The sequence below is a fragment of the Coffea eugenioides genome, chromosome 5 (genome assembly GCF_003713205.1).
Source record: "Coffea eugenioides isolate CCC68of chromosome 5, Ceug_1.0, whole genome shotgun sequence".
Lineage (NCBI taxonomy): Eukaryota > Viridiplantae > Streptophyta > Magnoliopsida > Gentianales > Rubiaceae > Coffea > Coffea eugenioides.
Window position 1 is genome coordinate 34,421,751 of NC_040039.1, and position 17,686 is coordinate 34,439,436.

General features: G+C 32.9%; 1 protein-coding gene across 1 annotated transcript; it reads right to left on the bottom strand.

Moving 5' to 3' along the window:
- Nucleotides 1–9,459: 9,459 nt before the first annotated feature.
- LOC113771439 lies at nucleotides 9,460–10,802 on the bottom strand. Its single transcript, XM_027316018.1, has 4 exons — nucleotides 10,271–10,802; nucleotides 9,960–10,164; nucleotides 9,727–9,878; nucleotides 9,460–9,614 (listed from the first exon to the last, which is right to left on the bottom strand). The coding sequence occupies exons 1-4, from the start codon at nucleotides 10,800–10,802 to the stop codon at nucleotides 9,460–9,462; spliced, it is 1,044 nt and encodes a 347-aa protein (XP_027171819.1).
- Nucleotides 10,803–17,686: the final 6,884 nt, after the last annotated feature.

Sequence of the window (17,686 nt, forward strand, 5' to 3'; positions counted from 1 at the left end):
GCAATAAACGTTACTCAATTCTGATATTTCTACAAAAGATATAGCAAATTTTCCAAAACTACTCTAGAGTTCCTGCGGAAAATTTCAGCAGCACTTCCCTTGTTTTTTCTTTACTTTCCATGTTACAACCAACCACCAAATCTCATAACAATCAACCAAATTTCACATATACATCATAGGCTATTAAACCCCCTTAAAATACAACTAATTGCTAGCTCCAAAACTAACCCTAATCATGCTCAAATTAGAAACTCTAAAACTGAAATTGATGCACCCCAAGCTGAAATTTCTTTAGGTAAATGAAACTAACACCAAAACACTAGATTTTTCACATATCAAAACTAGTAAAACATGGTCAACCATTAATCATCACATGAGGAAGAAAATTCTCTAAGAAAACTAAAAATCCACACATCACCACTTCTAACCCAGAAATATTGCATAAAACTACCAAAGTGGCAACTACAAGCCACTAATTTACAACTATTAGAAGCAAAGAGAGATGTTCTTAGCAAATTACCTTAAAATCTCAAATAAAATGGTAGCTTAGTCTTTCCTCCTCCAAAATAACTCCACCAAAGCCTTTAAACTTCCTTAATGAGCACTTGTATGGTGTAGTTTCCAATTTGGTTGGCTAGAACTCAAGATTCAAGCAAGTTTGGGAGTTAGAAATTGTAGTCTCTCTTGTTTTTCTCCTCAAGAGGGCCGGCCAAGGGAAGCCCAAAATGAAGAAAATGTTGGAAAAATTTTGATTTTATTCAAGAGGTAAGAAAGTTCTTGGTCAAAGTCAAAAGTCCAATAAATTTAAAACAAGTGGTTAGCCAAGATTAATCGTTATCCAACACTAATCTTCCAACACCTAGCACCTTGAAAAATAATAACACTTAGCTCAAAATTCAAACTAGGGATCCAAAATTTATCGTACTTACCGCACTAACGGGTCTCACGTCCATAATGCATTTCAAATTTAACGTACACTAACTTATACCATGAAAATGATTTAAAAATTGTACTTACTTATAAAATGTATAGAAAATTTAATATTTTAAAGGACAGTATCAAAATGTAGGCAAAGAGATAAAATAATATTTAAAAAATGTGAAAATTTTCGGGTTCTCACACAAATGAGTTGGTTGTGAAGATTATTTATGATGTGCACTAGAATTATAGTCATGCATGGAAGACTAGACAGATGACATCTAATTGGTTGGCTAAAAGATATGAAGAGAGGATAAGAGCCAGCAAAAAACTACCTATTAGAGAGTTAATGTTATAAAACTAATAAAATGAAATACTATAATAGGAATTGAAATATTAGAGAAATGAGTAGAGAAATGGAGAACGATTCTCTTATTATTCCAACTAATACCAAAAGTCATCCCAAGAGATGCCAAGATACCTCTATATATAGGTATTATAAGATTAAAAGTATATCAATCCTATTAAACACTCATTACTACAAGAATATGAAGAAACCTATGAAACGGTTTCTCCACTACATGAATAGATTTATAGATTGTAACTTCTATACATAATGTAGTCATAAATCATGAATTAACCTTCTGGGGAATACAAAGGGACATCTACACTTTTAGTTGTTTCATAAAACTTCTCCTTGGATGCCCATTACACAAAGAATATGCCTCATTGAAACCTTACTAGGAAAAAATCCATCGGGACAAAAATCCTAGTGAAGGAAAAAGAGTACACTGTTTCTGTGTATTAATTTCTCCCCCTGATGCAAACATTATTCGAAATTTTTTAATCGTCGCATTCCAATACTCTTCACCAATTTCTCAAATGTTGCAGTTGGCAATGCCTTGGTAAATAAATTTACCAAATTATTGTCTGATCGGATTTGTTGCACATCAATTTTACTATTATTTTGCAAATCATGAGTAAAAAAGAATTTTGGTGAAATGTGTTTCGTCCTATCTCCTTTAATATATCCTCCTTTCAGTTGGGATATACAAGCTGCATTATTTTCATATAATATAGTTTGATGATTTTCTTTTTCGGAGGATAACCCATAATTCTTCCGGATATAGTGGGTGATTGATCTTAATCAAACACATTCTCGACTAGCCTCATGAATTGTTATTATTTCAGCATGATTCGATGAAGTAGCGGCTAATGATTGTTTAGTAAATTGCCAATAAATGGTTGTACCTTCATATGTAAATAGATAACCAGTTTGAGATCTTACTTTATGCGGGTCAGATAAATACCCAGCATGAGCATAACCAACCAATTCAGATTTAGATTTATTTGAATAAAATAAGCCAAGATCAATTGTTTCTTGGAGATAACGAAAAATATGTTTAATACCATTCCAATGTCGTCTTGTAGGCGAAGAACTAAATCTTGCTAATAAATTTACTGCAAATGATATATCAGGTCTTGTATAATTAGCAAGATATATTAGTGCACCAATTGCACTGAGATATGGTACTTCAAGACCAAGCGTCTCTTCATTTTCCTCTCATGGTTTAAAAGGATCTTTATTACGATCTAGTGCTCTGACGATCATTGGGGTACTTAATGTATGTGCTTTATCTATATAAAATCGCTTTAATACCTTTTGAGTATAAGACTTTGGTGGATAAAAATTTCACTTTTCAAATGCTCAATTTGTAAATCAAGGTAGAATTTTGTCTTTCCAAAATTTTTGATCTCAAATTCCTTCTTCAAATACTCAACACTATTTTAAATCTTTTCAGGAGTTCCAATCAAATTTAGATCGTCAACATATACAGCAATTATCACAAAATTTGATCCATTTTTCTTGATAAAAATACATGGACATATTGGATCATTTGTATAACCTTCTTTAGTTAGACATTCATTGAAACGGTTATACCACATACGTCCAGATTGTTTGAATGCATACAAAGACCTTTGTAATTTAATAGAATAAATATCTTTAGGATTTGATTTGCATGCTTCAGGCATGTTGAATCTTTCGGGGATTCTCATATAAATATCATTTTCAAGATTCCCATATAAATATGCAGTAACGACGTCCATTAGACGCATATCTAATTTTTCATGTACTGCAAAACTCACAAAATATCTAAATATGATGGCATCCACTACAGATGAATACGTTTCATCATAATCAAATCCAGGCTTTTGTGAAAATCCTTGGGCTATAAGTCTTGTTTTATATTTCACAATTTCATTTTTCTCACAAATACTCATTTATATCCTACTGACTTTTCACCTTCAGGTATTTGGACTACAGGTCCAAAAACTTTTCTTTTAGCCAGTGAGTCCAATTCAAATTAGATCGCATCTTTTCACTTTAGCCAATCATTTCTATACCAATATTCATCAACCGATCTAGATTCATGATTCTCATGAACTTCTATAATATCAAGTGCTACATTTCATTAGGCTCCAATTAAATTTTCTATGATTTCATTCTCTTCAGGAGTTGGCTCTTCAGGAGCAACCTCTTTAAGAAGTTGAATTTTGTCATGACATTTATTTAATCTCCGAAAATATTTGAAATCAATTTATACATTATTTAGGTAGGCCGGATTTAAATTTATTTATAGCACTTGTGCATGTTCTTCAGGGACATCAATTTTAATCAGAGTATTTCCCGTAAGAATAGTTGATTTAATGACTCTTCTGGAGTCGATAAATATATCTGACAATTGATTTGCAACATTTTACAAATGAAGAATTTCTTGAACTTCTAGTTCACATTATTTTGTATGAGGATCGAGGAAATTCAATGATATTTTCCAAGTAATTTCCATTTTCGGTTGATTTTTATCTTTCCCTAATGTCGAAAAATGTGATTCATCAAAATGACAAACTGTAAATCTCGCAATAAATAAATCACCTGTCAATGGTTCCATATGCTTAATAATTAAAGGTGATTCATAACCGACATATATCCCCAATCTTCTTTAGGGGCCCAATTTACGTCATTGGGGCGGTGTAATTGGAACATAAACCACACAACCAAATATTCATAAATGAGAAATATTAGGTTCATAACCAAAAGTTAATTGTAGGGGAGAATAAGTATAATAACTTGTCGGTCTAATTCTCACAAGTGTTGCTGCATGTAATATAGCATGTCCCGAAGCAGATGAAGGAAGTTTAGACCTCATCAACAATGGTCTAGCAATTAATTGTAGCCGTTTAATGAATGATTCGGCTAGAACATTTTTGTGTGTGCAAATAAGTTACAGGATATTCAACAGTTATTCTAATGGACATACAATATTCGTCAAAAGCATGTGACGAATATTCACCAGCATTATCTAGACAAAATTGTGCTCGCAATTTAATTATTTGACCAAGCAATCTCGCAAATGCCAGGTTGCGAGTAGATAATAAACATACATGTGACCATCTAGTTGATGCATCAATTAGCAATATAAAATATCGAAATGGTCCACATGGTGGATCTACAGGCCCACATATATCACCATGAATTAGTTCTAGAAATGTAGGGGATTCAGTCTCACCTTTAACTTGTGATGATCTAATAATTAATTTTCCTTGAGAACAAGCAACACAAGAGAATTCAATGGCTTTTAATACCTTTTGACTTTTCAATGAGTGACCATGTGAATTCTCAATTATTTGTCTCATCATTATAGATCCGGGATGTCCGAGATGATCATGCCAAACCATAAAATCATTAAGAAGAGTAGACTTCTGGTCTACTAGGTGATGAATTTCAATTGTACTAATTTGTGCATAATATAAGTCAGAAAAAAAAGGTAATTTTTCTACTACGCATTTTTGCCCATAAATGATATTTGTGATTAATAAAAATTTATCATTTGTCTTAGTCATTGTCTCGATATAATATCCATTTTCGCGGATATCTTTAAAATTCAATAAGTTTCTCCGAGACTTGGGAGAGAGTAGTGCATCATTTACGACAATTTTAGTCCCTTCAGGGAGAAATAGAGTGGCTCTTCCGGAGTTTTCAATTAATTTTGCACTACCACTAATGGTATTAACATTTGTCTCTCCCATTTTTAAACAAGAAAAATATTTTTTATTTTTCAATATGGTATGCGTAGTAGCACTATCAACCAGACAAATGTCATCATCACCATTATTTAATCTTAAATATTTGACATCTATTTTTTCTTCAGGAAGAAAATTTCAAACAAAAATAAATATTAATAAAGATGCGAAAATAAATATTAAATAGAAAGAAAATTACATGAAAGATATAAAGCATCATAAAATATCTAAATAATCATAGGATATTTGTTAACATCTTCAGGATGCTCAAAAAAATCAATTACATCGAGGTGTGTCATATCAGCATTATCACCATCATTATAATCATTCTTTTGATCAATGAAATTTGTCTCAATACCTTTGTCTTTTTTTTTCAATAATGCTTGATAGAGGTCAATAAGATGTTCAGTCGTACGACAGGTACGAGACCAATGACCTTCCATATCACATTGATAGCATTTTTCTTCATGAACTTTCTTTTCTCCATTTTTCTGATCGTAGTTATTTTCCCTCTTTTGGAAATATTTTGTTGTTTGCAACAATTATAATTTTCACGGAGCACAAATCTACTACGATCACGTCCACGATCACGGCCACCTCTACGGTCACGTCCACGACCTCGACCAGAATTTTGAAATTGAGTCGCATTTGTTTCAAGGAATGGAATTGCATCAGTTGGTCGGGACTCATGATTTTTCAGCAATAATTCATTATTTTGTTCAGCCAAGAGAAGACATGCAATAAATTTAGGATACTTTTTAAATCCCTTCTCTCGATATTGATACTGTAGGAGCATGTTAGAGAAATGAAAACTTGAAAATATTTTCTCTAACATATCTTCATCAGTGACTTTTTTGTCACATAATGATAATTGAGAAGTGATTCTGAACATGGTTGAATTATATTCGTTGACAGATTTAAAATCTTGCAGCCGTAAGTGAAGCCAATCATATCGGGCTTTTGGAAGAACGACCAACTTCAGGTGGTCGAATCTTTCTTTCAAATCTTGCCAAAGGACAAGAGGATCTTTAACAGTAAGATACTCTATTTTAATCCTTCATCTAAATGATGACGAAGGAAAATCATAGCTTTGGCACGGTCTTGGTTTGAAGATTCATTTTTTTCAACAATAGTATTACCAAGACCCATTGCCTCAAGATGAATTTCAACATTCAATACCTATAATAAATAATTTTTTCCAGAAATATCAAGAGGTACAAACTCTTGTTTTGTAAGATTAGCCATAAGAAATTAAAATAAGTTTTTGAGTTAGAAATTTACCTCAGAAGTTATTTGAAGAAATACAGGCAGAATTTCGGCAAAATCTTGTGTTTCACTTTTGTTCAAGATAGAGCCTCCGTTTTCACCTTTTGCTCAAAAGTAGAGACTCGTGCTGATAACGTGTTATAAAACTAATAAAATGAAATATATAATAGAAATTGAAATATTAGAGAAATAAGTAAAGAAATGGAGAATGATTCTCTTATTATTCAAACTAATACCAAAAGTCATCCCAAGAGGTGCCAAGGTACCTCTATATATAGGTACTACAAGATTAAAGGTACATCAATCCTAATTAAACACTCATTACTACAAGAATATAAAGAAACCTATGAAACGATTTCTCCACTACATGAATAGATTTATGGATTGTAACTTCTATACATAATGTAGTCATAAATCATGAATTAAACTTCTTGGGAATACAAAGGGACATCCACACCTTTAGTTATTTCATAACAGTTGAGACAAATTGATAAAGAGTCCAGGTGCAAGATCACAAGGGCACAAGCCAACAAAGCCAAGTTAGTTGCACTGAAAAATATAAAGGGGTCTGATGTGGAGTAATACAAATTGCTTAGGAATTATTGTGAGGAGTTGAAGAAGACTCGTCCCAACGCAACTATTAAGACATTGCACATACCCTTCAAGGAGTCTATTAAAAACCTAAGATTCATAAGAGTATATTGCTGCTTGGACCCCTAAAAAATGGTCTTTTTAGTGGTTGCAGGCCCATAATTGGGCTTGACATTTGTTACAGCAACGGTCAATACCCTAAACAATTATTAGCAGCCATGTCAGTGGATCCTAATAATGGATGGTGGCCCATTACTTGGGCTGTGGTTGAGAAAGAGGTTAGAACAGTAGAGATGGTTTCTAGAAATTTTGAGCAAGGATCTAATGATCATGAACCAGTACCACTACACCTTCATATCTGACCAACAAAAGGTAATTATTCCCTATCTAATTTTTGTGCATGATTATGTTGTTTAGTGTTCAAGTAACTAAGTGTGACTTGTAATTTTGAAATTGTGTAGGGGCTGGACAAAGCATTTTGAGAGATTCTTCTAGGTAGTGAACACAAGTTTTGTATTCAACATCTTTGCAAGAATTTTTTTTTAAAAAAAAACACCCTTGAGAGGCACTCAAAAGAAAATTTTGGAACACAGTCTCAAGCACAACACCTGATCAGTATAATTTTGCAATGGAGAGCATGAAATAGTTTGATTCCGAGGCATTTGCATGGGTCAAAAAGGCACCTCCCTTAAGAAATTTGTGCAAGGTATTCTTCCACACTCATATAAAGTGTGATATGCTGATAAACAATATATGTGAGCAAGGCATTCTTTTCCATTCACATAAACTATGATGTGCTGCTAAACAACATACGTGAACACTTTAATTCAGTCATTCTTGAAACTAGGAATAGACCAATCATTACAATGTTTGAGGAGATGAGGAAAATGTTGATGCAAAGGATCCAGCAAATAAGGGAAGGGATATCCAAGTTGAGTGCTCTAGTTGGGCCTTTAATCAAGGCTTTGCTTGATGGAGATAATTCTTAAATTATTATAAAAAAAAAGTAGTTCTGCAAAAGGGGTGTTTTGGGTTGGTTATTCTAAACAGACGGGTCTTCACATTTGGAAAATGTGAGCTTGGTGAAGTCACATTTCTTAAATGCTAAATGACCTATTTTTCAAAAAAGGAATAATAATTCTTTACAACAAGTCATACCACACGATTAACTATTTAAAATTGAAAGACAAAATTTTCATCCCACATCGAACCCTAACTCTCTGCACTTCCAATCCGCCAAATTCTTCTAACTTCAGCCAAAAATTTCCTTGCACAAGAAGTAATCCTTTCTCTCTTTTGAATCTCACATCCACCGAATCCTCTTCCCTAATCAAGTTGAAGCAGTAGCGAGAAAATTGGGCACCTCTTTGCAAGACAAACTCCATACCCTAGTAGAGCTCTAGACTGTACAACTCTATTTGGGTAAGTTTTTTATCCTAGTCTTAGTTAATTGTGAGGGCAACTGTGAATTTTTCTTGGTTGAGGAGTTAGAATGAAAATACTCATTCTTGCAAGCTAGATTTTAAATGTTAGTATACTTACTTTTCTATTAGATGATTAATGATATATGATGTAGCCTTTTTTTTTCTGTGTGCCTATTGAAATCTTTTGTTGGTTTTTGTAGACTCTTGATTATCTTGAATTTTGTTTCTTCATAAAACAAAGTTGTATTAACAATAGATTTGGCTTTTAGTACTTTTTTCTTGACATGTTCTAGTTTGATGATTTACATCTTCCATGTTCCACATATGACTTGAAGACATCGTATGTAACCTTATATGATGTTCTACTAAATGATGTTTGAAGAAGAAACTATCGATTTTTTTTTTTGAAGAGTATATAATCTGGTGCGATTACTTGCATTAAATGTTGAAGAAGCTGTCCGTTTCAAATTCCTTTTTTTTTTGGTTATGAAGAGCATAAAATCTAGTGAAATTTGATGCATTAAATGGTGAAGAAGCTGTCCATTTGAAATAATTTTTTTGTCATGAAAGTGTAGAATTTGGTATTTATTTGCCAACTTATATATAATTATTCCAGAGTGGAATTTGTTATCTTACTTCTAGCAAGTTGACTATTATATCATGGAACCTGATTTTCTTTCATTTTTTCCTCTTTGATGTTATTATATATATATATATATATGTATATATATGTTTGGAAGTATAGTTATTAAAACCAACCCGACAAGGGGACCAGGTGGACGGGTCAGTGGTTCAACCACCGAGTCACTTGTTGAACCACCGAGTCAAGGTACATAATAAAAAATATATAGTATAATTAAATAAATATATAAAATTATAAATTACAATTTACAATAAGTACAAAAACTCATACACAATTTGAATAGTTAAGCAATCAAAGTTTCAAAGTTTAAATTTCAAATTCAAAGTTCAAAACTCAAGCATTCTGATATGATAGTTCATACTTCAAACTTTTCAACATACAAAGTTTGTCTAAAAGATTCAAACATTCAAAGTTCAAACATGGCCATGATTAACAATTAATTTAGTAAATTAGTACCGCTAGACATAAACAACAACAATGCAGCTTATCACTTCAATAGGTCATTTATTGTTCATCACTTCATCTCCATGGTTCCTAACTAGTGCCGAATTTAGCACCACCAAATTCTTCAGCACCACCAAAATTTGACACACCATAGCCTTCATTAGGATCATTTCTTCCATCATTCTCTTCATTATTAGTCTCATCTTCATCTCTAGTATCCAATTCATCCACGTTTAAAGTTTCATCTATGTAAGTAACACAAACCAATGAACCATACACTCAATTTATATTGTATTTAGCAAAAACGAAATGGATGAATATAGAAATTCTATATTCTATAATAGTATAGCTCATCACTTGGCTGGTCGATAGTAAATGCAGCTATTTCATTCCTAAAACTTTCTAATTCAGCTACTGTCAACTGTGAAGGTTCATCATCCAAAATCCAAGTTTCATTGGTGTTGAAATCCTCAAAATCAATAGGATCATAATTTCTTCCCCTTGCATTTCTAAATACAAAACGCTAAAAATAGTTAAACAACAAATGTCATCCTACTAAAACAAAAATCTGATTTCAAAAATTATTTTACCTTTGTTGTAATCTTAAATTATAGTGCACATAAACCAAATCATTTAGTTTTTGATGCTCCAATCTATTTCTCTTCTTTGAGCGGATATACTCAAACAAACTCCAATTCCTTTTACAGCCAGAAGCACTGCAAGCTTGGCTTAGAACATGTATAGCTAGTTTTTGCAAATTAGGTGCACTATTACCATAACATGTCCACCATTCATCTATTAAAATAAATAAACAAAAAAATCAGATTATATCATTATAGTATAATAGCAAAAAAAAAAAATTATAGTATTACAAAATCAAATTAAGTTAATTTCTATGTACTTGGGAGCATGACATCACGATCTCGTATAGCAAATACTCTACCAAAATCACCTTCAGCTTTATAAAATAGTTTTATTTCTCTTGTTAGATTACTCATCAGATCAGGATTTACGTAAGAATACCTCTCAATCACATCCAAAAGTCCTGATGTCATATGTTTGTGCTTTTTCAATTCAACATAATTATATTGATAAGAAGGATTGAACAAAAACCAGTAGCATGAAGATTTTTGTGAAGCTATCCCATCCCATCTTGAGTCGATTATTCTCAGGTAAGTGTCAACTATTTTCTTTTTCCTTATAAATCTTGTGAAAAGCTCTTGCCTAACTCTATGCATAGTAGCATACAAGTACCCCATGGCAGGCCTTTCGTCACTATCAACAATCCTTAAACCTCGAACAAGTGGCTCTGTTAATTGAACTATTGTAGCACATTCTTTCCAGAACATAGAATCTATCACAAGGTGCACAAATTTTTTTGCCTTACTATCCTTAGCATATGCTGAAAAAGTCCATTCTTTCGAAGTTACCATAGCCCTTAAAGTATCTTTTTGCACTAAAATACTTTGCAATGCAATGAAATTAGTAGCAAAACGTGTAGGAACAAGCCGAATAATTTTTTCCCCCAGTGTGTTTTCCAATCAAATACATTGAATAACAATGATTATATATATATTTGGTTATTTTAGAAGCATGCCCAATAACTTTACTCACATTATCTAACTTGCCTATATCATGCAACATCAAGTTTAGGAAATGAGAGGCTCATGGAGACCAGTAAAGTGTTGGAAATTCCCTTTCTAATAATCTTCATGCCACAACATAATTTGCAGTATTTTCAGTCACAAAGTGTACCACATTTTTTGCCCCCACATGCAAAACCACTTCTCTAAACAATTTATGCAACATCTCTACAGTTTTTAAAGCATCAGAGGCATCAACTGATTTCAAAATATAATTCTTCTTGGGCAATAAGTTAAAAAGTTGATAAGGGTTCTTCTTTGCTAGTCAGTCCATCCATCAGCCATCATAATGCATCTAGTTTCTTTCCAAGTTGTATGAAAACTGTTAACAAAATTCTTAACTTACTCAACAATTTTTGTTAATAATTGCCCCGCATATCATAGAAATTTGGAGCTTTGTAACCAGCTCCAAAGAACAAGCAGCACCAAATATTTGCTGGTACTATGCAGAATTCACTGCATTAAAAGGGATGCAAGCATCAATCATCCACTTTGCAATTGCCAAGTCAACCTTTTCTTTAGCCACTTTGCTTTGTAGCACACTTTTGATGGATGGTGACCTCTTCGAGTAGTTCCTGGCATAAAAAAAGTCCCTATTATTTTTTCTTTGTTATGTTATTGAACCACTTTTTTCCTTTGAAACTTCAGCAATGGGAGGTGGTTGAATCTCTTAAATATCATCTTTATCTTGCATGTATGCTTGCTCTTCATATTGTCTCATGTTTTGACTATATAAATCACTTCTCATTAAGCATTCTTGTAAGCTTCTTTTCTTAGTTTCCAGAACTTTCAAATTTTCTAGCATTTCAAATCTAATCTATGCCTCAACATTCGGACAAGGTGCTGTCTCCCCTTTTATGCTCGTAAGATGTTGTTTGAATCAATGGATACTACCATCTCGAATCTTGTTTCCACAGTGAATATATATCAGGCACTTAACTTTCTTGTTCGACACAGAATCCTCTCTACAATGCGACCAAGCAGGATCTGTCTTCCCCATTGTTAAGGATTGAGTTTGTGAATTTGAAGTACTCGGTGTTAGTGTTGAACTCGATTTTGGGGCTGTGTCTGATGGTGTTTCTCTAATAGAGTCCACTACAAATACCTAAAAAGTAAAAATAATTAACAATTCAATTAGAAGGAAGGCAACATTCAAGAATTGTTGCTGATAACCACCAATCAGTTATCAATATCAACTGACCACATCACCCTTGACAAACATGCATGAAAAGTTTGGCTATTAAATGTAATAGCCATGAAAATAAACAAGAAACAACTTCAAAAAACAAAAAGCAGTAAAAAAAAATCTCACTGTCTTGGCCAGTTGGCCTTCAAGTCAACTTCTTTTTGTCATCCAATAAGCAAATGCATGATTAGCACTTTTAGGTTTAGAGGCCTTCTTGGAGTATACTGAATCCATATAGTTCTAAAACACCTAAGCTCTTATTTTCTAATTTTATTTGCTTGCCCATTATATATAGTCACTTGAATACTAAAGCAGAACCACTGCTATTAAAACAATAGAAAGAAAGCAATAGCATTTTAATGTTCTATTCTGTCTGACTAATATCCAACACCTAAGCATTTCGATGAATAGTAACCAAAATAACTAATTACATAGCACATTTATTAGCAATCTTGTAAATGGTACTTTATTCTACATCCATGCAATTTACTTTCTTCTCCACTAGTACAACTTACTGTAGCCCTTAATATATAGATCATATTCTATATACTCAACAACCAAGCGTATCTCAGCAGCCATAATCTTGTAAATGGTACTTTAATGCAAGTAGGGCAACATTTCAAATTATGAAACAGGTTCCATTCACAATCAGTGTCTAGAAAATCTCAAATATTCTCGTGTTACCAATCCAGAGAACAATTGGTTGTATAGCCATGCATTAGCCAAATTATTGTGAAATATTTGGATATCAATAACACTAAATAACTATGCCTGTTTTTTTGCCATTGGCCATGACTGCCACAAGTGGGGCAACTATAGCATCTGGTGGCACAAATTAAACTGGGTTTATTTACTCAACTATAGAATATAGAGTTTAATCTGCAGGTCAATTTTCACAAAAAAAAGTGCTAGCTTTACAAACTGTTCACTGGTGGATTGATTAAATCTAAAAAATTTGCATGCAACATGGATTAATTACCTTCAAGACTTCACCAATGGCTGCTGAAGTATAGAATCTATACTCTACAGAATCAACGAAGCTTAGGGCTTGGGGAAGAAACGGAGAAATAAAGGTCCACGTGTGCAGCCAGCAAACACAATGAAAATTGGAAAAGCTTCAGCAATCAGTAGAGGTCAAGGCTTCGTTTCAATAAACACAGCGGAATTATTGCTTGATTTGTTTCTTCATTTCTTTGTTCATCTCTGTCAGACCATTGGAGATTTGAGAGAGAAAGTGAGGAGAGGAGATTCAAGAGAAAGAAAAAGTGAGAAACCCTTAATTCCCAAATTCCTAATTCCAATTGTCCCGTAATTGAGTAATTGTAATTCAATTGATAAATTGGTGTGCATTACGTCAAAAAGACAATAATGCCCAAGATGATGTGCCGGGTGAAATTAAACAATTGGATAAAATGGTCACTCCATAAATATTACAAAAACTCGTCGGATTAAGAAATAATCGCTGGGTCTGGCAAGTTAGAGGTTCAGCTACCCGGATCGAACGGTTCCAAACGAGCAAGCTGCAACTCCGATCCAATTGCAGAACCAGCCTGATTTCATGGTCGGTTCACCGATTTGATCGGTTCGACCGCCAGATCAGGCCAGGTTTAATAACTATGTTTGGAAGTTGAAGTAGTCCTATTTGATCCTTTATAAGTTACAACACATTTAGGGTGCCCTATGGATCCTGTTAGGCTATTTCTTTTGACTGGAAAATCATTATAAAGCAGTACGTGGAGATTTGTTATGGAGGTGCAATATAAATCAATCAACTTAAACCATGTTTTTGCCATTGTGAGATGAGGATTTATTGAGTTAGTGCCACCCTTTTTCATTTTTTTGTACCTTGTTCATTTTCTTTTTCAGTGTAGGCAGAATCAATGATCCTTTTGACCAACTCTACGTTATGGGCTAAAAGTAATCTTTTTTTTTTGTAGATTCTGTATTGCCTAGCTTCAAATGCTGGCATATATGGAAAGCACGTAATTATGTTGTCTTTGAAGGGAAAAAGCTTCGGTCCATTCTATCTGTGAACAGATTTTGACAGAACTAATAAGGGTGTTTAATACTAAGTTCTAATAGCAGATAGCGCATTCTAGTTCTTGATCAGTTTTCCATGATATTATTTCAACAAAATAGGTTCAGTTTTTAACGAATAAAATTGTATGTTTGGTTAAGCCTGTAGCTAAGCAGCTGGTATTGAATACAAATGGCTATTCATTGGGTAATCTGGGAGTTGAATGTGGTGGTGGAATTCTAAGAGATGGCAATGGTAATTTGGTATTTGCTTTCTTAGTTCCATTTGATATAGTCACAAGCATCTAGGCAGAGGTGAAGACTTTGTTGTTTGGTGTACATTAATGCTTAACTAGGGGTGAAGGCTTACACGAGCACATATGCCTTTTTTCAGAAGGCGTGCTATTAGATACTATATATGTATTTGCATAGATTATTTTTAGCAAAATATTTTTGTAGACACCAAATTTTTTCCAAAAAGTTTTGTAAATTTTTTATCATTATGTCTTTGTTTATATCATTATTTAAATCATCATTTTTATTTTTATTTTTATTTTTGTAGGAAAAAGCTGAAAAGAAAAGAAGGAAAGGAAAAAAAAATCAAAATCAGATTTTTGCCAAAAAAAAAAAAAAATCATTTCCACGCGCGCGTACTTAGCACGTACGCACGCCATTCTTCTTCAATGGTACAAACCCACAAACCAGAAAACAATACAAGGAAGCTGCAGCTGCCATTTGGTCCTATTTCCGCTCGATTTTTTTTGAATATTTTCTTTCTATTCAAGCCCCTCAATACAGAGACACGTAACCACAACCAAAAACATCAAGAAAGATCTAGAATCAAGCCATCTAATGGCTCTCAAAGTGCCACAAAAAAATGGGTTTCATAGGAGCCATTGAGATGAAGGTTTGGCAACCCTTATCTCATATAAATGGAACAAAATGGTGCATTAGAAAAAGAGGAAGAGAGGGAGAGGCGGTGGACAAGAAAAATAGAGAGGAGGGAGAGAAAATCGAGGGAGAAAAGGAAGAAAAGTGCAGAAAATTCTGGTGAAAAAAATTTGAGCCAAGGTTGACAGTTGGGGGAGTACATGGTCCTCTGCCAATCTCTGTAGAGCCTTTTTGGAGCAAGTATTGATTTCTAGGTAATCTATGATGATCAAGGAGAAAGATTGGTGTTGAAAATTTTTGGAAAAAATCACTGCAACATCTTCAAATTTGGGCTTGAACTTGCTGCCTTCGTCACCTTTAAAAATTTTGCAGCGAGCTTGATTGCCAAATTCCAACGTTGGAATGCGTCTTTCTTGGATTTCTCCATATTTGCTTGCTGCCAAAAGGTGTCAAAAGGTAGCCCGTTCATCCCTCTTCTTTTGTGTATACCCGAATACGCAACAAATGTGCCGAAATTTGCTCCATTTGTTCTTGTTTCTTTCCTTTTTCTACAGTAAAATTTTATGGATTATTAGCTTAAGATTTTTGCCAAGTTTGCATATGATTAGATATGATGTCCAAGTGATGAGATTTAATTAAGTTTCCAAGCTGTACAATCTTGTTTTGGTCTAAATTTTAATGTTTGTCAGCGGCATTTTGCGTTCTGATAAAATGAGAAGAAGTTGCAGAAACCTATTTTCGAAGCTTGCATGGATAATTTTTAAAAATTACGTTTAGAACCATTAATTTTCACCTAATGATACTATGACCCAAAATCTGGAAATTTGAACCAATTTTGCCCCTTTTAAGTTTTAATCCTCCTTTTCATATTTTAAGTGGTTTTTTGGGCAGAATAATTTTGAATTTTAGGACATAATTATGGTTTAATAATTTTAGTTGATTTGTTTATTTTGTTGGGTTTGGTAAAATGGTTTAGGTTTTAGGTTAAGAGTTATTTGCTTGGGTTTTAGTGGTGGGTTTTCGTTATTTTGCTTGGGTTTTCATATGGGCTTGAAAGGCCAAACCCATGCATTTTCGGTTGGATTTGTTTGGTTAAAATTATGGATGGCCCAGTGGCCTGCTTCCTTAAGAGATCTGGTAACATTTATTGCATTCCAGTCCCTGGACTCCAGAGTATTTTTACAGTGACTCTAAAAACTTTTGATTTCTTTCAACTAGTTTCGTAATTTAATTACAATTTGGTCCCTAAACTTTGTTTTTCTTCAATTTTGGCCCTTAATTTTTGTCATAATTACAATTTACCCCCCAAAACTTTCTTAATTTGTACAATTAGGTCCCTAACAGCTTTGATTTGTTAAATATAAGTTGCTTTTCTTCTTTAATTGTTAATTATATTTCATTTAAATGCTTTAATTGGAAGATTTCATGGTTATTTCTATTTTTCATAATTTATTTGTTAATTAAATTAGTGCATTGACCATTTTGTTGATTTTTGGAGTATATATAGGACAAATTTTATCACATTTAATCACCACTTCAAGGGAGGTACCTTTTGTTATTATTTTAAATCCTCTTATGTGCTCCTATGTGTTTTTTATGTGTAATTGCATGTTTTGAAGGTTTTTTTTATTAATTACTCATTTTATTAATTTTAAATTTTATTTTTATTTAATTTTGATGATTATTTGTGAGACATTTAAATGCCAAATTGTAATAGGTAGGCTATCAAAATATGTATTTAGTTAGATTATGTTATAGATAAGTTTTAATTTGTTGCTAAAAATGTAATAGTTAGATTATTGTTTTTAAAATTTTCCCCTTTAGATTGTAATTAGCGCCCCAAATGTAATAGTTAGGCTTTTATTTGCGTTTATTTGCTTGTATGCTTACATGCTTGTGTGTTTACGTATTTATTCGCTTTCACTAGGGTTTGCATCTAGAAAATTATGCGTATGTGTTGTGTTCTATGTATATTATGTGTTTACTTGCTTCAATTATCCTTTTATATGATTTATTTAATTATAATAAATGCATGATGTTACCACACTAGTCTAATGCTAGTTGTGGCCATATTTCTCGATTTTTCACTAGTCCAACGCTAGTGAAGACTTGTAGAAATGGGTTGACCCAACGCTAGATCCTTTAAATCATTTTCGCGCTAGATTCACATTTTGCATGACATTCATCGCATTTCATGCATTTTTTTTCATTTTTAAGATACTTTCTCATCTTGCATGATATTTCATCTATATATTATCTCTCTTATCCCTATATGCGCGAAACATGACATTTAGACTTGCAATTCATTTAGGAAATTAGAAATTGATTAGTTCATTTGCTTGATTAGGTTAGGAGAGTCACCCTTCAAGTATGGGAAAGGAACGAGTGTGGCTTTTTTTATCCTTAGTATAAAAGGAAAAATTGAGTCACGAAACTTATTCCCCCATACATTTCTCTCCATTAAGTCACGTATATTTATATATTATAATTCTTCTTTTTTCCGAGTCTCATTTTTGCATATTCATGATCTCTTTTAAGAACTATTTTTGGATATTACAATTAATGTGATTTGCACAAATTA

Excerpts from the sequence above, each read along its gene's own strand:
- LOC113771439 (XM_027316018.1), bottom strand. The coding sequence starts at position 10,802 with ATGGTAACTTCGAAAGAATGGACTTTTTCAGCATATGCTAAGGATAGT. Across the intron at positions 9,879-9,959 it reads AATTTAAGATTACAACAAAG|AAATGCAAGGGGAAGAAATT; the intron begins GTAAAATAATTT and ends TTTTGTATTTAG. Across the intron at positions 9,615-9,726 it reads ATTTACTATCGACCAGCCAA|ATGAAACTTTAAACGTGGAT; the intron begins GTGATGAGCTAT and ends TTACTTACATAG.